The following is a 26,178-nucleotide window of genomic DNA, read 5'->3' as shown; positions in this document are numbered from 1 at the left end:
TGATCAGGATCGATCAAAGGCTTTACTAAAGTCAAGCAGTGCTAGACATATTAAATGTTTTAAGTCCTCTGCAGTTCTTACATCATTTAAAATGCTTATAACGCTGGTTATGGTAATATAAGAATTTCGAAAACCTGACTGGCAGTTAGGATCATTTTTAAGGGATATAAAAACTGAATTATTTCATTATAACTATGACGTTCAGGGATTTTTGAAGTTACAAGCAAAATACAAATAGGTTTAATATCCTTAAAATCTTCAGGACAAGAAATTTTGGGTACAGGTATAAGTATTACTCTTTTCCATTTACTTGGAAATTTATTTTCTATAATGCAACTATTTATAATATTTATCAGAGGTTTTAATTTTTTGTTCATTAATTATTTCTACGTTAAACTTCGTTTTAATAATATTCTGAAATAATCTAAAAATAATCTGTATTTCTTTTTCAGATTTTGATTTTTCCACCTATTTTCTATATTATCGTTTCATTTTCTAAATAGTGTTTGGATCGCCTGGGAATAGTGTTTTTCATCCGTAATGGGTCTTATTACACCCGAAAAATATAATTTTTTCCCACTTTTATTTAATTATTAGACTGAGATAGGGATATATAAATTAGAATTCGATTTTTCCACCTTTTTATATATCATCGTTTAATTTTCTAAATAGTGTTTGGATCCCCTGAAAATAGTATTTTTCTTCCGTAATGTGTCCAATTATACCCAAAAAATATAATTTTATTTCCATCCTTACCTAATTTTTAGACTGAGGTAGGGATATATACTCGTATAAATGAGAATTCGATTTTTCCACCTTTTTCTAAATCATCGTTTCATTTTCTAAATAGTGTTTGGATCGCCTGGAAATACATGATTTTATGATACATGATTTTATTCCTATCCTTATCTAATTTTTAGACTGAGATAGGGATATATAAATGAGAATTCGATTTCTTAGTCACTTTGTTTATCCAATGTCACTACTTTATTTGTCTCTTTTGCCTGTCGTGGTGTTCATTTCTTCTAAGCCTTTGGACATTCTATGGCTTTGAGAAGGAAAATCTATGTTTACAAGAGCTATTTTTTTTAAATTCTGGAAAAGGGTGAACAAGGTAGAGTGAGATGTGCACGTGGAAGTAAAGGACGAAACGAGGAAATTGTTATCACGACGATCCTAATACTAATCAAAAGTTCTTTACGCTCTTCTTTTTATAAGTGAGGTAAATCTTTAGGTTCAAAAAAATATAGTAAATAATTATGATTTTTCTAATATTTCTGCGTTCTTTTTCAACTTTTTCTTCTGCATCTTCATTCATCTCTCATTCACTCACTTTTTTTGGCTGTAGTATTAATTTCTTGTAAACCTTCGGATATTGATAAAATTGTCCTCATTTCTTCCATCACTTCCTAATTCAAATCTCATGCTTTAACACCCTTATCAAGAATCGGAGAAAGAAAAACTCTTTTCACCCTCTCAAATTCATAAAAAAGTATCCCTCTATCTCTCTCATGTAGATGAATCAGAAAATTGAGAATAATTATTAAAGCCATGAAACTCTCTTTTGGATTTCATCCAAAATTGGAAAATTGCAGAGTTGAACTCGAAGAATAAGTTTTTTTTTAATTTGTATGTCTAGTAGTTTTTTGTAAGTGAGGGCACTTTCTTTACGCAAACCAAGGAAAACAGTATAGAATTATGATTTCTCCACTATTTGTCAATTGTTTCTACATTTTTTCTTCTGCATCTTCTTAAAGGCTTCATACAGTCGTTCTCTTGACAGCATTCCTTATTCATCCATCAATCTCCTTCTCTCTCTCTCCCCTTTATCTACACGAATCTCAAAAACTTTCATTACAAAAATCAGAATACTAATGAAAGTTTCTTCCACTTCATAGCAGTCCTTTATCCAATGCCACTACTTCATCCATCTCTTTTCCTTCCTTGTTCACTATCAAACTATCCTTTCAATTTAATCCAAAGTTGGGCAAACGCAGGGTTGCACTCTGTATAAAGTAGTGCTTAAAAGGATGAAATTTTTGAATGAAGAATTATGAGTCTTTTACTCTTCATTCACTCTCTAGATCCCTTAAGTCTAGAGTACCTCAAGGTTCAATGTTAGGACCACTATTATTTTTGCTATATGTAAATGACCAAGGAGAATGGAGACTGCAGGGTAAAGTGGTTTGGTTTGCTGATGATACTACCGTATGGTTGAGTCATGAAGATATCATAAGATATAAGGTTTTCGAGGATCTTAAGATTTTTAGTGAAGACCCTTGCACAACAATGAAAACTGCAAGTTACCTATCAAATTTATCCTCTGGATGTCTTGAAATAAGAATCCCAAGCATGAGCTGGAAGGATTAGTTGCACGCTCAGCGTACTTTTCTCTTATTAAGTCTCATCTTCGTTATGACATACCTTTTTAGGACTTAAGCGACAAGCAGGGGGCAGTGGAACATTATTTTTGTTATTCAAAAAAAAACCCTATTAATATCTTAAAAAAACTTAACTATATTTTCTCTTTTTATCTTAGAAACAGCTACTCTTATTCATATACGTCCTAAAACTTCCTCTAACACTGATGTTCTGTTTTTGTCAGCAGTTTTTACTTATTTTTAACCCTTTTTTGTTATTTTTTGATCATGTATTTTTTTAAATATTTTATAGTTTAAAAAATATGTCCTGGTTCTTCTATAAATTCGTAATATCCAATTTCGTTGCAATTTGTTGTATCCAGTGCACATCGTGAACCGGTGCCAAGTGCACCGGTTCAGTTCGGTTTCATTTGAACAAAAACACCCCGTTTCTTTAAAAACAAACATGATTTCTTTCTGGTTTAATAACGAAGGCCTAATACATAGATCAGATATCATGAATTTATTTATTTCTATACAAGAAGATTCCATAATCTCTGCTGTCTTTTAACAAGCAGTTCTCGGAATGCCCCGGGATCATCAAGACCAAAGTTCGAGCCACAAACAAACTAATAATAATGCTTTATCAATGTTCCATTTTGTAAATAAGACGTACAGACTCCATAAATTATTTTTAAATGGTGCCCAACGAATCATGTGTTCAGTTACTTATATTTTCGTTGGTGAAAATAAAAACTATATTAAGATACTTTTAGGTGTTACTACACACTGCTACGTGTGGATCGGAGATTTCCTATTAGATAACCGAACTTATAATTAGTTGCAATATTTTTTTCTATCCAAATCTATGCCAGGATTATGTGTTGATGTTTATTTATAAGGGCGTGATATGGGATTTATTTAAACACCTTTAAATGGAAAAGTAAATCTAGCTCATGTTGAGATAAATTTACCATTTTCAGAGATCATCTTCTCAACGACCATCAGTTGTCTTATCTTAATAATGATCTTATTAATCATTGTCAATAATTGAAAAACCCAAAAATTTAAGTAAACATTTAACTAGGAGATAAATCTATTAAAAATCACTTTTATCTGACTAAATTGATAAAATTTCCATCACTTATCACCAGCCCCCCCTCTCGTTACCCGACCTAGTAAATGACCTTTTAAACATAACCTCAAAAAATAGATCAAAAATCTATTTGTTAATAATTTCGTTCTTAAATTTGTCACACGTCAATTATCTCTTACTCACCCATATAAGGAAGAAGACAAATTTGATTCATTTTAGTTTATCTCTCTCCGACCCGATAAGATTGCATGGGTTGCACTTTACCACGGTGATTGCACCAGACCGCACAAAATAGGAAAGAAAGAAAAAATTGTCCGGTAGTCACAAACAACACGATCGGCAACTGAAAGACGATGATGAGCAAATCGTATATTTTATGACTGTAGAAACAAATGAAAGCCTAAAGATAAGACGGAGCTGGAACGATAAGACTTATGTCGAGATGTTTTTCGAATACCTATAATTTATTTAACTGTTAATCTCTATGAATTTAAATTTAATTTTAGATAAGACTATTTTGGTCAATGCATGTGTATCTTTAACTGTTTTTACGATTTTTGGCTCGGCACGTTACCAAGCTGTCCTAAGAAAGTTTTTCCAATTTAAAAGTCTAGTATCGACATTTTGTCCCATTAAAGAGGGGTCAGAACAGAGGCTTCTTCAGTTATATCAAGTCTAGTTTCGACATTACGGACATTTTTTAACCATTATTTATATACTTTTTTAAGACTAGTATCGATATATTTTCTCAAAATTTGTTTTATAATTTTTAATGCAAGTCTAGTATCGATATATAATAGTCTTCGGAGTTCATTCAAAGAGCTCGTTTAAATTTAAATAACATCTACTATTGACATTTTAAAGGACTTTTTAAGAATTCTTCTTATCTTAATAAGATTTAGAACCTAATAGAGCAACTTGAACCTGAGTAATAATGAAGAATTTTCGTGACCTTTTTATTTGATATTGCTTAGTAATTATTAAACTCAAAAGTACTTAATTCGTAACATTAACTAGAAACATAACAGAAACTAGAAAAATACTGCAAAAGTCACGCTGCAAGAGTCAAGAAGATCCTTTGTTCACAGGACTAGTATCGATATTTCTCTTCTATAACTAATAAAGACTCAAAAATAATAAATCCAATTTATTGCTTATATGGCCAAGCACTGGCTGATTTCTGTAATAAAAGTCCAGTATCGATATCTTATTAACTCTTTAAAGGTTTTATTTCCTCTAACAAATGTTGTTTGGTCAAAAATCCATTAAAGTGATTGTATCGATATATAGTGTTGTCCAGAAAGCTACAGATTTTATATTTTGCTTATAAAGTTGCAATGGAACAACTTTGGGTCTTTAGGAAAAGAATCTGCAAAGTTGTTGTTGTCTATTAACAGTCGATTGATAAAATCAAGGGTTATAAATTAATTAAATTATACAATTGATAATTTGAAAGTATCAAAAATAATGTTGGTTTTCTAGTCAATTTTATAGGGAATTATTAATTTCTGAGTCTAGTATAGACATCTTAAACATGTCGCAAATTCTTTGACCTATCTGTTATTAAAAAAAAAACAGTATTGACATTTTCACGCAATTGGTCCAGTATCGATCATATACCAATAAATTAATATAAATTTAATAAGTAAAGATAACGGACCAAGCAAATTAACACTACAAATGGAGGCAAAAAAATCAAGTCTAGTACCGATACATTTTGTGATGTGAACTTAATGAACTATGAAGTCCTGCCATTCTGGATTGAAAAGTTTTTGAGCACATATTTGCAAAATAAATGAAGGAAAAGTTTGTTGAACATATATTGGGGTGCCTAGTCACAGCTTAGGGTTTTTTGAATTACTCCAGATAGTGGCCAACCAGATTTTCTGATATCAACCCTTTTGTTTGAAAATATTTAAGATTCCGAATCGATATATTAAGTTGTAAGATCGACTTTTGCAAGGTCTAGTATCGAAATTTTAGGATTTTTTTTTAAACATTGAAAACCTTAACTAAATTGAGTTGATATATTACAAATGAAAAGCTTACAATATTGTTTGGCGAAGGCTAGTATCGATATTCAATGGTTTTTAAAGTTTATTCAAAGAGGCTTTTCTAGTTTTAAATACCGTCTAGTATTGGCATTTTAAGGCATGATTTAATAATTCTTTCTACCCTAATAAAATTTGGAATTCTAACAGACCAACTTAAACCTAACCCAAATCAATTATATTGTTAATGAGTAGCCAAAAATAAACAGTTTTGTTGACCATTTTATTCATTATAATTTTCAAAATTACATTTAATTTATTCAAGTTTTAAAGTCTAGTATCGACATTAATTTCTTCATCATCAGAGTTATTAAAAAAAATAATATAAGGTAAGAACATTAAACTCGTCCTCTTTAAAGCAAACAAACCCACAAAAACATGACAAAAGCCAGAAACATCCTGCTAAAGTCAAGATGTTTTTAAGAACCTTGAATTACATCTTTTATTTTGTCCAAATTCATCTCCCAATAGATGATTACAAAAATTAAAAAACTGTAAATCACGAAAGTCTAGTATCGAAATTTTAGGATTTTTTTTTAAACATTGAAAACCCTAACTAAATTGAGTTGATATATTACAAATGAAAAGCTTACAATATTGTTTGGTGAAGGCTAGTATCGATATTTAATGTTCATGGAATAGAGAAGCTTTTCCAGTTTTATAAGGTACAGTTTCGATATTGCGAGCATTTTTTAACCAATATTTATAAACTTTTTTAAGAGTAATATCGATATTTTAAAATTTTTTTAAGTATTTAAGACCCTTGTTAAATTAAGTTGATATATTGTAGATGAAAAGCTGAGACCATTTTGAGTGAAGGCTAGTATCGATATTCAATGGTTTTTCAAGTTTATTCAAAGAGGCTTTTTAAGGCATGATTTAATAATTTTTTCTACCCTAATAAAATTAAGAATCCTAACAGACCAACTTAAACCTAACCTAATTCTATTATATTGTTAATGAGTAGCCAAAAATAAACAGTTTTATTGACCATTTTATTTATTATTATTTTCAAAATTCTAGTCAAAAGTCAAGTATCGACATTAATTTCTTCATCATCAGGGTTATTAAAAAACATAACGTAAGGTAAAAACATTTTAAACTCGTTCTCTTTAAAGCAAACAAACCCACAAAAACATGACAAAAGCCAGAAACATCCTGCTAAAGTCAAGATGTTTTTAAGAACCTTGAATTATATCTTTTATTTTGTCCAACTTCATCTCCCAATAGATGATTACAAAAATTTAAAAACTGTAAATGACGAAAGTTCTATAATTCTTTGAACTTATTATGATTTTACAATTATTATCATTAACAAAGGCGATTTACGATATATAGTCCTGAGGCTGATTTACACAAGACTAGTATCGACATTTAATTTTATCTACTTTTAATGTACGAGTATAATATTGACTAATTTTTTTTTTTTTTAAATCATAGTTGATTTCCCCTTTAACAGTCTAGTATCGATATTTTATTAAGTCTTGAAAGTCTCCATATCATTGAATAAACGTTCTTTGGTCAAAAATCCATTAAAGGGATAGTATCGAGCTATTGTGTTGTCTAGAAAGCAATACTATCAATTTTATATTTTCATTATAAAGCTTCAATGATACCACTTTGAATCTTTTGAATCTTTGTCTAGTATGAATAGTCAGTCAATATATACAAAAGTTATATATGCATTAAATTAGAGAATTAAGAAAACTGAAGCCAGAAACCTACTGCAAAAGTTAAGATGTACTTAAAAACCTTCAATTATATCCTTGGTTAACACCTTTAAAAAACATATGTAAAAAGGGCTAGTATGGACTAAAGTGCTTTTAATGTACGAGTATAAAATAATTAATATAATATGAGATAAGTGGTTATTGTCTGTCTAGTATGAACAATCTATCAATATAATCCAAGGTTATAAATAAATTAGATTAAATAAATGATGGCTTGAGAGTGTCAAAAATAATTTGGGCTTTCCAGCGGATTTTACAGACAATTATCAATTCCTCGGTCTAGTATCGACATTTTCACCAATGAATAAATATAAAATTAAAAATACAGATCACAGATCAAAGAAAATTACTACAACAACTGATGTGAACTAAAATAAAACGACTTCCTCCATTCAGGCTTCAGAATGTATATGAATGTAAGAAGACTATTCAAAAGTTTTTGAGTGCAAATTTTAAAAATTATTGAGAGAAAAACTTGTGGGACATATATTGAGGTGCTGTGTCACAGTTTATACAAGTTTAAAAGCTCAGGGTTTCTTGATATCATCCCTTTTGATTTTGGAAATATTTAAGACTCTGAATCGATAAAGTTAGTTGCAAGATCGAATAGTCAAGATCCAGTATCGATATTTTGCTGTTCTTCAATGTGAAATGATTTGGTCGTGATTTTGAGGAAAGGAGAGTAAAAATCCTTACAAAGAGAGTATTAAGGTTAATTTGGGTTGAGTTGTTAATATAGAAAAAACTAGAGGCGGCAAGAGTTGGTAAGGACAATGTGCCAAAAAGATGATGAGGAAAAATGTGTATAATTAGAAGTTTTTATTTACAAGTAGTAAAATGCACAAGTGATTGACAAAATTCAATCACTGAGTATATTTCATCTAGTGATACTTAAAAAACGTACTACAAAATGGACCCAATTTCTATTTTATAATTTTATATAGTTATGGCTGTTATAACAGTTACAATGACGCGGCCATTGTTCATTCAAAAAGTAATTGGTTGCAGATAATAAATAACTAAATGAGTCTGGAGTCTATTAAATTATATTTTAAGTTAACGTTAATTAATTAAATTTACGTACAAATGCATGTACCAAGGTGGAGCAAAAAACAAATTAATTCCTTCATTTAAAAAAATAAATAAAAGAATGTTATAGCAGAATATAGTAATTTATAGAAAAGCGACCATAGAAAAGGTCATACACAAACCAAAACTGTGACTTTTCCTTGTAAAAGTAAAAATTTAGAACGCAAAATCAAGAAAACAAGCGGATGCTATTTAAATATCGTTATCAGAACATCCACATTCAAAAATAGCCGGGGCAGCGCAAAGTCCAGCTGAAGTATAAACAGGCCCATTTTTTGTACAAAACCCATAAATTCACTTTTCTCACACAATTTTACCTTCAAATAGTCCCATTGGTGGATCAATTTTGCTGGAAACTGCCGCACTCCCAGTCGGTCATTAAAAAAAAATATCCAACAGCACTAGCACTGACCTAGTTAACCAAAAACACCGGAAAAAAAATCGAATTTTATGTCAAATAACAGCTAAAACCACTGCTGAGCTTTACTATAGCACCGTCATCAAATTAGACTGACTGGACAATAATAATGTTCGCTACGTTGGACTTTGAAATGGCGACTATTACTAAACCACTGTTATGCGATTGTGTTCGCTATATTAAAATTTTTCGTCTGTGTGTGTGTGTCGTCATTAAACGGTCGAGGAGGAATTCCCCCAGCATCTTGTTTATCTCCCTAACTAACGCGTTGATGAAATTTAAATGTCGTTTGTCGACGCGGTTACATGATGAAGGTACTTGACGAAGATGTGGGTCGAGATTTAGATGACGAGATTGATAAATAAAATTGTTGGTTTTGATCGGTTTGGATTTGAAGAGTATCTGATGATGATGAAGAAGTTGGCACCGAAATGTTTAGACCAAAAAAAACTGAAACCTGGTCATTCTGATCATTAGTACTCTCGGCATCTTGAAAGGCTTGTGTGACTCAAGCTGATTTAAGAAAATGGTTTAAACAGAATTTTGGACCTTAAACTCCAATTTTAAGTTTATATTTACGATTATCGATGATACGATGTTTTTCTCTGATACTTGATCTTAACACTCCTGGTGTAACTTACTGGATTGAGACCCTCAATAGAATTGGTGATCATACTAATTTAAGGAACGAATCATATTATATATATTAAGCTAATGAACTGAAACTAGAATTTTTTGTGAGAAAGGGTTCTAATTAAACCTGGTAAAGCAAACAAACGCACAAAAACGTGACAAAAGCCAGAAACATGCTACAAAGTCAAGATGTTCTTAAAAACCATGAATTGTTAAAACAAGTATAATATGGACCTAATAATAATAATTCTTATTTATTTATTGTTTAAAAAAGTGGCCAGACCCTAGCTGATATTCATTATAACAGTCAAAATCAACATTTCATTAACACTTAAAAAGCCTCTAGTTCCTTAAATAAACGTTCTTTTGGATCTTTAAAAAAGGAATCTCTAAAGTTGTCTGTTTAGTGACAGTCTATTAATATAATCAAAGGTTATAAAATTGTGCACAATTGACAATTTAACAGTATAAAAAATAATTTTGGATTTCTAGTCAATTTTACAGAAAATTGTCAATTCCTGGGGCTAGTATCGACATTTCAATGTTTTGTCTTAATATCGCGCGGATTCTTTTATCTGTAATTAAAGGAAAAATAGTATCGACATTTTTATGCATTTAGGTCCAGTATCGAACATGTACCAATAATTCAATATAACAAAGGTAAAAATAACAGGCCAAACAAAATAACTACTATAAATGGGTGCAAAAAAATCGAGTCTAGTAACGATATTTGTGATGTGAACCTACTGAACTTAAAGCTCATTCAGGCTAAAAAACGAAGAGTTTTGAAAAGTTCTTGAGTACAAATTTAAATAATTAATTAAAGAAAAACTTATGAGACGTACGCTGGGCCACATACACGTTTAAAAGCTCAGAGTTTCTTAAATCATTTCAGTCGGTAGCCTCTTAATTAAATATTTGGTGTAAAACATGTTCTATTTGTAAGGTTAGGTCCCTTGAATTGATAAATATAGTTGTAAGATCGACTTTTTCAAGGTCCAGTATCGATATTTTGCTGTTATTTAAGAAAACGTGATTCGGGTGTGAATTTGGGAAAATGAAGCCTTTTTACTTTTACAAGAAAGAGAGCATTAAGGAGTAATTAGGTTGAGTTGTTAAGGTAAAGGTAATTGCTTACGTGATGAAGATGTGGACCAAAAGTTAGCAGCGAAACATTTAGTTAAAAAAAAATGAAACCTGGTTTCTCTTTAAAAAGAATGTGGGAAATCAAAATCCAATTTCAAGTTTCAATTTTCGATTATGGATTTTACGATGTTCTTCTCTGATACTTCTTGAGATAGTGATCTAGGTAATCTGAGAATTAGAGATGCTGATCCTAATAGTTTAAAGAACAAATCATATAAAACATAGGTGGCCCTCTGCCTGTCTCACCAAAAATCTACTACGCCTAAAAAGACGCGAAATTCAGCTAGTGACAAGTCTTTTAACCGGTCACTGGCACTTAAGAAGCCATCTCCATACTATCGGTATTGCGAACAACCCGGAATGCCGATGGTGCTGTGAGGAGGATGAAACCGTTCACCATGTAGTCGGGGAGTGCCCAGCACTCACGCGCGCCAGGTTCAAATACTTGGGTAACACTTTCAGTGTACCGAGTGACTTTAAGTCCTTCAGACCATAGGGCCTTATCGGTTCCTCTAAGGCCGTTGGGCTCTGGTAACCCCCGGTGGGGCATGACGGGTCCATTAGGAGACCTATATGCATAACTGCCTTGGCAACCCACTGTTTCGCCAATTCAAATCATATAAAGCATTATAATGCAGTGAGAAGAGTACTTCTAGAAGATATTGGTTGATTTAGCTGAAGAAATTTAATAAAAATGATGATTTTTTACAGAAGAGTTATCAGTTACTTTTCGTCAATGATCCTTAAGATTGTATCCCTAATAATGGCAAAGTTTAAATAAATGACCCTAAAAGTTGGCAGATGCGGCAATGTCTTAACACCTCTGGTTTAATCATACATGCAGCATTCTCATTGTAGTAGCGATTATAATAATTCTGGCAATCATTATAACGTGATCAGATAAGAACTTGATGAAAATGTGGATCGTGAGCTGAAACCATTGAAGAAACATGATCTTTTTGATCTTGTTCAAAGGAAGGAATATATTCGCGTCAGGTTTTTTTTTACAAAAATCTCACTTTAGTCGTTAATACTAAAACTTTTGCTCCTACGTCTAATAGGGGCTTTGGTGTTCAGTCAGCTATTATAGTCTAGTCCAAAAGAGACGTTAGAGGTTATGACTAGCATATGGTACTCGATAATGGCCCAGTTACATCTAATTCTGTCGCTTTAGAAGAATGGGATGTCGACCTATATAATGGTAACCGCTCCAGTTATATTCTGTGTCCTTCTTTTGAGTGAAGTGCGATCATGACAATCTTAACATGAAAAATTACATTTATATGCTTTTTGTATCTATTATGCGCTCTCAACTTTAACCCTGTGAGAGCCGCAATGATAGACTTCATACATAAGTTGTATTAGTGTGGTGAAAAGGAAGTTGATCCATGCAAGTTCTCTTCCCTTTACTAATGAAATACGATAATGGCTTACTTCAGAACCAAGTTGTGCAAATTCATGACGTGAAGAACTTTTCTAATTGAGTTTCATCAAGCATTATACAAGTCTTCTCAAGCAAAATCTTCTTCTCCTTGCATTGGAAGTTCACAAATACTTAAAATGGTTTATTAAGAGCATGCTGCCTTGAAAAATCGACAGATATACAAGTTTTTCATTGAATTGAATTGACTTTTTACAAGGAATCTCAAATATCTCGTTTTTGAGAGTTACTTGATCTTTGAAGAGTGTCTACAATATATGAATTCTTAATTCTTAGGATTATCAGAAGTAATAATTGGTAGGTAATCATTACAATTTTTACTACATGGTGCGATAAGTAGTGGCAGTTCTTGACGTTTCTTCCAAATTTCCAGATTAATGGTTTTAACGACTAATTAATTAAAACTTGATGAATTATTTTACTAGAATTTTGAAAAATCAACCCATTAGTCTAACTAATATAATTTATAGACAAAATATAAAAGAAAAATACTGATATAATATAATAAAAAATTGAGAAATTTATAGTTTTTTGTTTGTATTCAGTTTAAGTTGACTTTTTCAAATATTTTAGCACTGATTTTTATTCCTATAATGGATTTTTTTAGTTTAAGTTTTTTGTTAAGAAATTTAAAAGATATTATTTAAACCTCTCCCAGGTTGGATAATTCTGAAGTTTTCTAGGACTCAACATTTTCTCTTTTCTTGCAATTTTTAATTATTTTTTTGTCAAAAAAGTGAAACCTTTTTAGTGAAAAGTCAATTTTTTATTGACCCAACCTTTAGCTTTGCCAAGCCTTGCCTTTACAAATATTTTTCTTTTCAAAGCTGTTTTTGGGTTTTTATTAATTTTTTTTTTTAATTTTTGCAAGCAACGATAGTGATTCTTCTTTTAACTTTTATTCTTTTTAAAAATCTTTAGTATTATTTATTAGATTTTTTCTATATTCATGGAAACTGCAAAAAGTAATTTATTTCTTTCGCATAAAAGCTCTATCTAAGCTAACTTTCTCGTATTTAGCGATGTCCGTGGTCCTACGAACCGGACATATCGTTCTGTCACCAGGATATTGAAAGCTCTTATTTAGATTAACCTTTTCTGACTTGATCCTTTTCTGGAAAATATATTCAAATAATTTACTTAAATAGAATTTAGCTCAATTTTTTTTCCATATATGTAGTAGTCATTTCTTTATTTTAATCATTTGATTCTATCAAGTCTTTTTTCCAGACACTTAGGAATATTTGTTCTCTTCCAGGTTGCAGTGACTATTTTTAAAAATTTTTTCATCGACTGAATTTTGAAAAATACATTGTTCAGTTATTGATTTTCCTATTTAATTGTTACTTCCAGGGTGTAGTAATTACGATTATTACGTAAAAAATTTGAAGATTTTTAAAATTTTTCTCTTTAAACACTGTGATGGATTTTATTTTAACAAAGTGTTAGGATTTCCCAAAAACATACTTTATGCATCTTTTCATAGTTCAAGACTCCAATTTCTAGAAAAAAATGAAAAATAGAGGAGACAGAAAGGAGTATATAGGATTAGAGATTGCAATCATAATCCATAATTGCGAGTTATCACCTTTAAAATTAATTTTAGATTTAAAAGTCCTAAATTTTGAGCTTTTCTAATCAGTTATCAGTTCTTTCTAATTTATTTATTATCTTATTTCAAAAATTCTTTTGGAAACTTTGATAGGTAGTCACTCACATGGAAAAATTGGTAAATTTTGTTACTTAAGCAACATTTTTTAAATTAATTTCTTGCATGTTCTAAAGTAATTTTTAATCAAAAAGACCATACAAATAATCAAAATCCTGGTCTATGATAGGTCACTATGTAAAAAATTGATTTTTTTCTGCATTTATATAAACTGCCAAACTAATTTATTTCTTTCACAAAAAAGCTCTATCTGGGCTAATTTTTTCGTATTTGGCGTTGTCCATGGTCCTTTGAATAGGAAATGTTGTTCTGTGACCAATATAGAATCTTGAAAGCCCTTATTGAAATTATATTTAATTGTCAAGGCCATGATGTTTTAATTACAGTAATTGCGTTAAAAAATTTTAGGAATTTCCAAAAAACATGCTTTGAGTGTCTTTAAGAGTTCTGAAAAACGACAATTTCCAAAAACAACAAGAAAAATAGAAGACATAGAGGTGTATATAATATTAGAGATTGAAATCATTATCCTTAATTGGTTTATGAAGGCAGATATTGGGAGTTATCAGCATCAAAACCTCCTAGTAAAACATAAATCATGACCTATTTGAGTGCTCTTTGCATCCCTGAATCTTGAGCTTCTCTTATCAATTATCAGTTCAATGCTGTTTAAGTCACAAAATCCATAAAAATCAAAATTCAATACCAAAAGTGCCTTGACCTATTTTAAACCAAGTCCAGGTGAAAGTACAACCTGAACCAAAAAAAAAAACAAACACCAATTTAAAATCATTACCTTGACTTATGTCCGAAATGTCCATAATAACGTAATCGCAATACATCACGGCTAAAGATCAAAACGGTACCCCGGATATAGTTCAAAAGTACCACAAATTTTGGCCTACGCGACAAAGTCTAACCTGTAGACCCCAAAAAAAAAACAACAAACTTCTCCTCTCCTGGATGAATCAAGAGATAGTTTCGTTTGGTGCTAGTACCGTCGCGTCGCGATACTGTGTGGTGGGTACCTCGAGTGGTACCTTCGTTAACATTTTTCGCTTGGTCATGTCGGCTACACTAAAACTAGTTATTTATTCGTCGGCAAAACGTGGATTTGCGTGTGTGTGTGTGTTTGTATGTATGTATTAATGCATGGTACTTATGAATTGATGTACGAATATATTCGTGTGTGTCCTTTCAGAGGGGGGTTATTATCGGTAAATTTTCTTTGGGAATTGTTGGATGTTACGTAATATGGTCGTTTTAGACAATATTTAATTAAAGGACGTTTAAAATTAGATTTGTGGTTTTTTTTCTGGTCAAGGACTGCGGTGAACAGTATGATATAGAAGGAAGAACTCTCGGTTTTAAAAATGATGGGATATTTTTGAAATATAATGAAGTTTTTTAAGTAATGTGGAATACAGTTTGTTTGGAGATCGGTAGGAAAAATGTGATTTTTAATGCACGTTAAAAGTAAATTAAATAGAATGTCAAGTGATAAAAAATATAACTCTCTTACGAGAGTAACGCACTTAATTTTTATAATTTTTGATATCCTGTAAATTTTTTTTTATTTTTTTAAAAAGAAATTCTTGTAAAAAATCTTTTTTGTTTGCCTAATCTAAGATTTGAAATTGTTGAAACACCTCCTATGTAATTTTGTAATTTATTGGTGACTGTATTCATTGATTTTTACGTAAAAATCCAAAAATTTTTTCCGAGTGACCCCATCTTTTATTTCCTTTAATATGTATAGTTAAAGTTGAAAAAAAAAACGTTGAAACTGTAAACGTAATTGACGTTAATTTTTATATATTTAATTTTTTAACGATGATTTTAACGTATTTTCGTAAATTTTGTGTTAAATCAGTATGTGATTTTTAATTATTAGGATTCCAAAAACGTTGATTTTTCCAATCAATGTTATGAAATTTTAGTTGATTTAAACGTTGTGAATCTGTAAATTCAACCGTAAACGCTTAATTTTTTCCATGATGATTTTAACGTATTTTTGTTAAATTTAGTTTTATGTTAAATTAGTCGTGTTGCAAGATTTGTGAATGTAATTGTTAATTTTTAAATGATCCCGTATATTTCATTCTCTAGGTCGTCAAATTCCAAAAATGTTGATTTTTTACCATATCAATTTTACGACATTTTGCACTTCATAACATTTTAGTTAATTTAAACGTTGTAAAGCTGTATATTTAAACATAGACGTTAATTTTTAAATGACTCCGTTTATTTCATTTATAAGTCGTCAGATTCTAAAAACGTTAGTTATTCTAATCATCAATTTTATGTAATTTTGCATTGATTCCATAAGATGTTGGTTGATTTAAACGTTGTAAAGCTGCAAATTTAAACGAAGACGTAAATTTTTAAATATTAAATTTTTTCATTAATGATTTTAGCGTTTCGTAATTCTATGTTAAATCAGACGTTCTGGAAGATTTGTAAATGTGACCGTTAGTTTTTAAATAATTCCGTATACATTTTTTGAGTTATTCGTTTCTAAAAACGTTGATTTTTGTAATCATTTATTTTATGTAATTTTGCATTGATTTCAGGAAATTATATTTGATTTAAACGTTGTGAAGCTGTAAGTATAAAGGTAGACGTTAATTTTGAAATAATTATTTTTTTCATTAATGATTTTAGCGTATTTTTGTCATTTTATGTTAAATCAACCGTTCTGTCAGATTTGTAAATGTAATCGTTAGTTTTCAAATGATTCAGTATATTTCATTTTTTGTTACCAGTTTCTAAAAACGTTGATTTTTGTAATCATAAATCCTATGTAATTTTGCATTGATTTTATAATATTTTAGTTGATTTAAATCTTGCGAAGCTGCAAATTTAAACGTAGACGTTAATATTTAATTTTTATATTAATGATTTTAGGGTATTTTTGTCATTTTATGTTAAATCAGAAGTTCTGTAAGATTTGTAAATGTAATCGTTAGTTTCTAAATAATTATGATATTCTATTTTTCAAGTCGTCAGATTTCAAAAACGTTGATAATTGAATTTTATGTAATTTTGCATTTATTTCGTGACATTTTAGTTGATTTAAATGTTGTGGAGCTGTAACTTAAAATGTAGACGTTAATTTTTAAATACTTTTTCAACGACGATTTTAACGTATTTTCATAAATTTTTTGTTAAATCAGAGATTGTCTCAGATTTATAAATGTAATCGATTGATGATTCCGTATATGTCATTTTTAATTATTAGGATTCCAAAAACGTTGAATTTTTAAGTATCAATTTTATGACATTTTGAATTGACTTGATAAAATTTTTTGTTAATTTAAACGTTGTGATGCTGTAAATTTGAATGTAGACGTAACGCAAACGTTAATTTTTAAATATTCTTTTATTTCGCCGGTCCGCTAAGATATTCGCAGGAGGGAAAAATAAGAGAAAAAGAGCAAAAACCTACGCTTTGATCTTTGATCTCTATATCGACGTGTACGAGAAGGTTCGGAGGCTATTAAAAGTTGAGGAAAAAGTGGGCAAAGAGTGGAATTGTTATTTTTTTTTTTGGAAATTACTCTCAAATAGAGAACCTTCAATTGCGAAGTCAAGTACTAATTGCTTTAAAGTCCAAAGACATAAAAAAACTTTCCAGTTTCCATGTTATCCAGCTTCAAACCTCTTAAGCTTACTTTTTGCCAAATTTACTTCTACTAATACTAGTAACTTTAAGGTCCCAACTGAGAAACTTGATTTCCAAATCCAGGGAAGTCAAATATTGACTGCTTTCATATATTTTCATTAAGTTCATTCTTAACCTAAAAAAAAAATAATAAATCAACCCTTCCTTGTAATAACCGTATTTGACTAGCAGGTAGCTTTTCGCAGAAGGAGACGATCTCTTATGATTTTTCAAAGAACAGTTGTTTCAGTCACCTTGGGGCCCTCTAAAATTTATCGCGTACATAAAAGTAATGCGCGTATGCCTCTACTATGTATGCTTCCTTATAATGGGTATAAAGGGTTCGTATTTATCGGAATTCGCGTTTTAAAAGCAGTGGTTTTGTTAGAGGAATTTGTGGTCCAATTTTCGTGTCTCTAGCTTTATTAGTTTCAGAGGTATGACCTTTTGTTCCTAGGATTTTCATTGTTTTTTTTTTGGAAATATTTACCAGGTTAATTTATTTGGTTTCACTTATTTTTGGACTAAACGCTGAAACAGGTGTTTAACGTATTTTAAAAATGCAGCTTAATTGAATGACTATAGCACAGGCACAAACCTTATATACAGCGACGTACAAAAAAGACATTTGGAACATAAGAGAGTATAGAATACTCAACTGTTATGTTATCAGCGATCCTATCGGCTGTAGCTGTAGTTAAAAATGACGTTTACATTAAAAGCAGACTAATAATTTAGCGGGAAATTCAAATTATTATAAATATGATACAACATAAATCAATGGAAAAACTCCGGTCAATGGTCAATGTTGTGAATTTTTGTTAATGTATTTTAAAAATACAGCTTAACTGACTATAGCACAGGCGTAAACCTTATTTACAGCGACGTACAAAAAAACATAAGAGACTATAGTCTAAAAACGTTGATTGTTTGAATCATAAATTTTATGTAATTTTGCATTTTGCAATTAGCACTGATTTTATAATATTTTAGTTGCAAATTTAAACGTAGACGTTAATTTATAAATATTAATTTTTTTCATTAATAATTTTAAGGTATTGTCGAAAATTTTATGTGAAATCAAACATTCTATAAGATTTGCAAATGTAATCGTTTATTTTTAAATGATTCCAAATATCACCCATTTAGTCACAAGACATAATGGTACGGTTTTAACGTATTTTCGTAAATTTTACGTTAAATCAGACGTTCTGTAAGATTTGTAAATGTAATCGTTAATTTTTAAATGATTCCATATATGTCATTTATTGAGTGTCGTTGACCTAAATCTTGTAAAGTTATAACCGAAAACTTAACCGTTGATTTTTAAATATTAATTTTTTTCAATGATGATTTTAACGTATGTTTGTAAATTTTATGTTAATACATACTTTCTATAAGATTTGGAAATGTAATCGCTATTTTTTAAATTTTTTAATGATTCTGTATATTTCGTTCTTTAAGTTCTCAGATTCCAAAAAGATTGATTTTTCAAATCATCAATTTTATGTAACTTTGCACTGATTTACTGAAATTAGCCTTTAAATTTCCAAAAATTACCATTTTTATTTTTTCTCTTTCACGCGTATATTTTTTATTTTTGCATTTTTAATTTTTTTTATCTTGTAAATTTCATGTTTTTAAGCAACATTAAAAAATATTTTTTTTTGACGTGTATTTTTTTAACAATTTATACCTTTTTAAAATTCAAAGGTGGTGGATAGGTATACACCACCTCTGAAAAATAAAATTTTGTTATTTTTTGTTTTAACGCTTGCCGGTAGTTAAAGTATTATTTCATGTTCTTTTATTATTTGTGAATTTTTAAAAACTTAAAAAAAATAAATTCAAAGCAGCAGTTTATTCGTTGATCACTCTATTGTTTTCGGACCTTGTTATACATTTCAAATATGTTTGAGACATTTTATACGGAGTAATGTTAAAAAATTAATATATATTTTTTTCAATTGAACATCCTAAATTTTATTATATTTCTAAATAGCTCTGATCTGATTACAAATAACTATAATACTTGTATCTTATTTTCTGCAGTATTCGATTTAAAGGTAAAAATAAATAAAAAAAATCAATTAAATATTGCCTAGAAATAATTACCCTAATGTATTCCGTATATATAACATATTTTCAATCATAACAAACTAATTTGGATCAAAACGCCGGATTCTACCAGTTAAATTTATTGACAAATAATTACACCTTAATTTAAACGGTTCTATCCTTAATTATTTTCAAGAAAAATTAGAATTTTTTTAACGAGTGCTTACCTTAACAAACCATTTTTTTTAACATAAATTTACACATTCTACAAAACAAAAATTACTCATCAAACACTCGTTTTACCACAAAAGTGCAACAATGTCCATTTTCATACGGAATGACCATTATAATAATCTACAATTTGCTCAATACATGTACTTAACAAACCAGAAAAATGACAATGATATAAAATTCTCTTGGAAATAATGATTAATATGGTTATATAGTAGTAATACATAATCGGACAGATGCATGCGAAAGTTTGTCATTTATAAATTGTTTTGAAAAAAAAACATGTAATGGTGTGATAAGGTATATAGTGAATCATTTAATTTGCATATACATATAGTGCAATACTGTTTTGGTATTTTATAGATGCTATACATAACGATATTTCACGGTGTTCCAAAGATGCTAAATGGGGTCATTCAGACAAATATGCCCTTATCAAGTGGAATTGAATATTTTGCTTTAAACTTAATTAATTAGTATTTTGCACCACTGTACATAAATTATATATATATTTTTTTGTAATTTTATAGGTGTGTGTTTAAATTAATTTAATAAAATTGAAAGCACTTAATAACGCCAAGGGCTGATAAAAAAAACTGATTTATTAGCGTTATCACATTTATCAATTGCTTATCATTTTAAGCAAAAACATATTTTGTAAATATAGTTTTTTTAGATAAAAACATCTTATTACACATTTTAGATACGGAGGCACTTATAGGTACTTGTGCACAAACGTGTAAGAGAATCTTTTAAAAAAAAACATAAAACTTACAAAGTGTTGGTCTTAATTTGGAGATTTGCTTAAAAATCCGACTCAAAGGACCATTTCGGTATAGAAAACTTTTCCCAGTTACTATAAAGGGATTTTATATATGTTTTCTTAATAAAGTACCACAGAAACATCTAGAAAATTATTTTTATTTGGTGGTTTTTCGAAACAACAACAAGTCAAATAAATATCTCCTCTTAGTTGTTCTAAATCAATTAATTTTTTAATATAGAAAAAAATTAATAAATATATAAATTTTTCAGTAATTCCCTGCTAGATGAATACTAGCTCTCTGAAAAATCCATCTCGAAGGACCACTATAGGGGATAGAGAACATTTATTAAAACCACCATAATGCAACAAAAAAAAGTTAAATTACTCTAGTTTTCCTAAATTGCCATTTCTCTATAAAAGAAACAAGTTTTCTTCAAATTGCTACTAAAATCAAGTAATTCGTAATATTTGTATTGGTGTTAAAAAGGCTGGCTCGAAGGACCAAATAAATATATGCAGATCCTTTTTGAAAATTTCCCTTGGTATTTGCCTGTGATTCTTTAATCAATTTATGGATTTAATTATACCCAATTACATACTTCATCGAATACAGCACATAAAGAGAAAAAATCCGGCTCGAAGGACCAACTAAATGGGATCTATGTAGACAAATAAAACAGAAATTATTATTTTTCTGATTAGCTTTCTTCGACTGAACATTTCCGTAATGTAAAAGGATATCGCAAAATTAGTTTTAAGATTCATTCATTTATATTAACTAATTTGGCCAATAGATACCCCTAATTTTCTTAAGTATTCGGTTATTTAACTGCTTTCCTCAGATTAAAAAATATTTTGACATATAAATTTCAGAGTTTATTAAACGGAATTAAATGTCCTTTAAAAAGTGACATTTAAGTTGGTAAAATTAAATGGTTTCAGAGGAAACTGGCGAAAAGTACGAAAGTTAGTACCCCTAGAAAAGCAACTATTTGTTTTGAAATATTTAAAAAAAACTGATTATAAATTTGACTAAATATAATTTAATTGTGTTTTGAATACATCAAAATTGGTACTTATGGAGCAAATTGGCCAAAACTTAATAGTACGCGCCCCTAGTTTTCTTACGTGATTTTCATATTTGGCTGTTTTTCCTAATACGAAAACCTATGAAAATACTGCTGTAAAGTTAAAACTAATTTCCTTTAAAATATGTCTTATAAATCTCTTACAAATTTAATAATTTTTAAGGAAATGACGTGATAATGTGGAAGTAGATACCCCTAGTTTTCTTCCTTGGCACCTATTTAGCCTATTTTCCTATTAAAGAAATTAAATTTTGTTAAATTGATGAAAATGGGGACAGCATATGCCCTTAGTAAAATGGAATTCTTATGTTCAAATTAAAATAGTTCTACAGAAAAATGAGGCACTACATACCCCAAAATAATCGTGAACTAGTAGTCAGTACATACCCCTAGTTATCTTACATTCGGTCTGTTTTTCAAAATATTTAATTTTATCAGTAAATATTCAATATCATTTCCAAGGAATGATACATATTAAAAGTATATTGATGCAACCCAGACCTATTAAAACATGTTAACAAATTGCTGTCGGACAAACACCGACTTGAATTTAATTAATTTAAATACTTGAAATTATACCCATCATTACATTAATTACTTTTTCTAAGTAATGATAATTTATCGGTTTACCTTCAGGTCATTAGGACAAGAGCATATCAACTATAAGTTTTTAAATAACCTAAATGTATTAGCATTAAGATATTGGATGAAGAAAAATTAACCCTAGTACGTTATGCTGTACATTTAATATATGAAAAATAAAGAAGCTCAAACAAGAATAAAATTATAATATCAAGAACTCATAATGACAAGGCCAAGAATCCCTTTTAGATGTACAAAAATTGGTGTATCTAATTTTAGAGAAAAATTAAGTAAAAACATCCTGTAGCATGTATAATAAATAAAAATGTTTTTTTTTGATAACCCCACTGATAAACTAAAATTAAAATGTTGACTCATCTAAAATTAAAATGTGTTGAATCATTGAAAAAAATAAATTTCAAGATCCGTTTTCTTAAATAATATAAAACTATTTTTTTCCAAATGCAATTATAAAATAATTGATAAAAACTCATTGCCTTTTATATATAAATATGTCGTCCTGTCATGTCATTATGACTTTCATTAGATAACACAAAAATCCTCATGGAAACGATAATTTTGTGTGTTTTTTTTAATTACGAACAGATCCGATAAGATATACTTGCTTTATCATAGTTTATTCAAACTCAATATGTTTAAATTTAAAAATACAATGATAATGAAACATTAGTTCTGGTATATGAGGGGCTAAATTCTAGTTTCTTTTAGTTATTTTTTACCTATTTAAAATCCTCCTTTTTTTGCTTAGTTGATTCAGGTAAAATGGATCATACTTAAGAATAGACATTGTTTGAATGAAATCATCAAAGTTGGTCATCCATGTACCTTTCCAGACTATTTTGTATTTAAAATTCTCTGGAAATGCGCTTTAAGCAAGGGATCTTTTTTTTTTAATTACATGAAGTAAAAAATATAATAGAAATATTTATTGTAATTTTTTTGACTCAAACTTGTCTAAGTGGGACAAATATTATTAAAAAATTTACTCCCTGGAAATCAGGAATCTTAATTCAAGACCTAATTTTGATTTTTCCCTTTCTTCCTCAATCCCTTAATAAATCAAAAGTTCTTTATAGGAATAACAATTTTGTCTTTGACTGGTTCATTGAAGAATTCAAATCTTGGCTTGTTTGATGATTCAGATAAAGTGAATCATCCTTAAAAATGGACACTGTTTGACTAAAATCATCAAAAGCTGGTCATCCATGTACCTTTCCAGACTATTTTGTGCTCCAAACTCTCTGGAAATGCGCTTCAAATTCCTCTTACCTTCATTCAGGCAAGGAATCTTATTTTTTTTTAATTACAAGTGGTAAAAAAGATAATAGAGTGGTTTGTTTTTCGTCTTAAACTTATCTGATAAGGATAAGTAATGTCAGCAATTCTACTCCAACTATTATTATTCTTTTTTTTACTGGTTCATTGAAACTTTTAAAAAATTAATTGAAAAATTTAAGATCGTCCAAGAATGACCTTGTTTTGATTGCCAAAGTCTTTACTATCTTGAAGAACTCTTTAAAGATAGACTATATAGACTTTTTCTTTGGGTATGAACTTTCAAGCAGTTTTTTTTATGCAAGAAACTCTATTGGAAATCTTCTGCTTTATATTCTTTCATTATAATTTATCTAACTCACTATATTTAAATTTAAAAATATAATAATACTGGACCAGAAGTACGGGTATAAAGGGCGCACTTTCAGGCTAAATTCTATGTTTTATCCAGTTCATTTTTTCCTAAAATTTCAAAATATGAAATCCTTTTTTCGCGCTCGGTTAATTCAGGTAATTTGGAACATACTTAAAAATAGACACTGTTTGAATAAAATCATCAGAAATTGGTCACCCATGTACCTTTCCAGATTATTTTGTAGTCCAAATTTTCTGGAAATGCGCTTCAGATGCCTTTGATTACCTCCATTTATGCAACGGATTCTATTTTTTTTTTTTGAATACAGGCAGTGAAAAAAGTAATAGAGTAGTGTGATGATTGCGATTCTTCTTTTTCCCTTTCTTCCTAAATCCCTTGAATGAATCAAACGTTCTTTATTGACGTTAATAATAAGTTTTTGACTCGTTCACTGAAGAATTTAAGATCATCCAAGAATAGCCTTGGTCTGATTGTAAGCTTAAGTCCCTACCACTTGGAGAAGAACACAGAATATATAGTATTTTTTTAAAAGTAGCTTTTGCTTATTTAGGAAGCTCTTGGGTGGGTTAATAGCTGATTTTTTCCTATTTACAATCATCAGAAAATGGTCATTCATGTACCTCTTCACACTATTTTGTATTCCACGTTCACTCGAAGTGCGCTTTAGATACCTCTGATTATCTCCATTCAAGTAAGACAAGCAAGAGATCTCATTTTTTTGAATTATATTGTAGAAAAGGTAATAAAGTGGTTTTTAACGTAAACTTTGCTGAGATAAACAAGGAATATTAGCGATTCTACTTCTTTCGTATCAGGAATACTATTGAAATTACTAGGAATGCTATTTCTTCTTCTTCATCATGACATTCTCTGGGACTTTTTTCTTGGTTCATTACATGCTTTAATCTAATAATGTGGTGTTTTACCTGCGATTGCAGGCCAAAGTTGGCATCTTAGAAAAATACTTATATAACTTGTTCTTTGTGTAGGAACTCTTTAAGGAATTCTTTCATGGAATTTTCCGTATGTGAGAAACTTCTTTTTCCTTCGGCTTTATATTCTTCTTTCTCAGCCCTTTTAATTCTTGTTTCAAAGTAAAGATGGTTGTTTATGGTTCCGTTAATGTCGAAGGTTTTTAATTTTTATCAGGCTCTTGTACGTCTTCTTTTTCGTCCGATTCTTCTTCTTATCATTTTTAATTGTGTCTGATTTCTGATTAATTTAGATGTCTATTAATTTTATTTCGATTCTTGCATCTTTCAAAAGTAAAATAAAAAAGTATAAAAGTATAAAGGTATAAAAGGCTCCTTTTCGGGGCTAAATTCTATGTTTCTTTCAGTAAATTTTTTTTAAATTTAAACTCTTCCTTTCTTGCTCTGTCGACTAAGGTAAAACGGAGAACATTTAAGAATATGCACTGTTCGAGTAAAATCATCCGAAACTAGTTATCCATGTGCCTTTCCAGACTATTTTGTATTCCAAATTCCCTGGAAATGCACTTCAGATTCCTCTAATTATCTCTATTCAGGCAAGGCTCTTATTTTTCTGAATTATAGCGAGTAGAAAAGGTGGTTTGCTGTCAGTTTTTTGTGGCTTAGGCTTATCCGTGAAGGACAGATAATAAAAGCAATTCTACTCCCTAGGAATTAGGAATCCTAATTCAAGCCCTGATTGTGAATCTTCTTTTTCTCTTTCTTCCTGAATTACCTTGACGAATCGAAAGTTCTTTATGGAAATTATTATCCTATCTCTGATTCATTGAGGAATTCAAGATCACCCAAGCATTATATTAAAGAAGTCGATTTTGGAAGGGTAGTGAATGATTAATAAGGAAAATACTTGCTTAGAAGGAAGTCTTTTCTCTACAAAATGAAATGTTTTTTAAGAGTGATGCATTTCGATGAGATAACTCATCATGATTAGACTCAACACTTAGCTTCCTTAATTACAAACAATCAAAGATATAAAATATGAGTCTGGTGAAGATAAGTTATCTCATTATAATGTTATTATTTTGTGAAGACAGGAGTTCCTTCTAAGAAAGTATATTTTTTATTCATCCAAGAATGGTGTTGCTCTGACTGCAAGCCTAAGTCCCTACCATCTTTCTACTTGGTCCAAATTCATGGTTTCCTCTAACATATAGTAGTTTTTTAAGCAGGTTTTGCTTATTTAGGAAGCTTTTGGGTACCTCTTTCTTTGTTCTGTTCCTCTGTTCCTTCTTCTTCTTCATCCCTTTCAGTTCCTGGCTCTCTTCAGGAATTTTATCCTGGGTCATTTCATGCTCTAATCTTAAACTGGTGTTTTATTGGTGATTGCAGATTAAAGGCCTTATCATCTTGGAGAACTACTTATCTAATTTTGTTCCTTGGGTAAGAAGTCTTTAAGGAGTTCTTTCATGTTCTTTATGTAAGAAACTCTTGAATATCTTCTTTTTCCTTCGGCTTTATTTTCTTCTTCTTTCTTAGAGTTTTTATGATTGCG

The 26,178-nt window shown here is 29.7% G+C and overlaps 1 protein-coding gene across 12 annotated transcripts in view; it reads right to left on the bottom strand.

Moving 5' to 3' along the window:
- Nucleotides 1-26,178, bottom strand: part of LOC126743080 (hepatocyte nuclear factor 4-gamma) — a 95,503-nt gene that overhangs the window by 53,838 nt on the left and 15,487 nt on the right. For 2 of the 12 annotated variants that reach the window (XM_050450024.1, XM_050450025.1), the window contains exon 1: nt 14,430-14,685. The exons of 6 other annotated variants lie outside the window; for them this stretch is intronic. In XM_050450024.1, the coding sequence (XP_050305981.1) occupies nt 14,430-14,475 (46 nt within the window). In that variant the 5' untranslated portion in view covers nt 14,476-14,685. Of the gene's footprint in view, nt 1-3,639; nt 3,808-8,643; nt 8,894-14,429; nt 14,686-26,178 lie in introns of those variants that run through there. 4 more of the 12 variants (XM_050450028.1, XM_050450029.1, XM_050450026.1 and 1 more) reach the window with 2 other exon arrangements.

The sequence above is a fragment of the Anthonomus grandis genome, chromosome 12, assembly GCF_022605725.1.
Source record: "Anthonomus grandis grandis chromosome 12, icAntGran1.3, whole genome shotgun sequence".
In the NCBI taxonomy this organism is placed as follows: Eukaryota; Metazoa; Arthropoda; class Insecta; order Coleoptera; family Curculionidae; genus Anthonomus; species Anthonomus grandis.
This window is presented reverse-complemented; position numbering and strand designations above follow the sequence as displayed.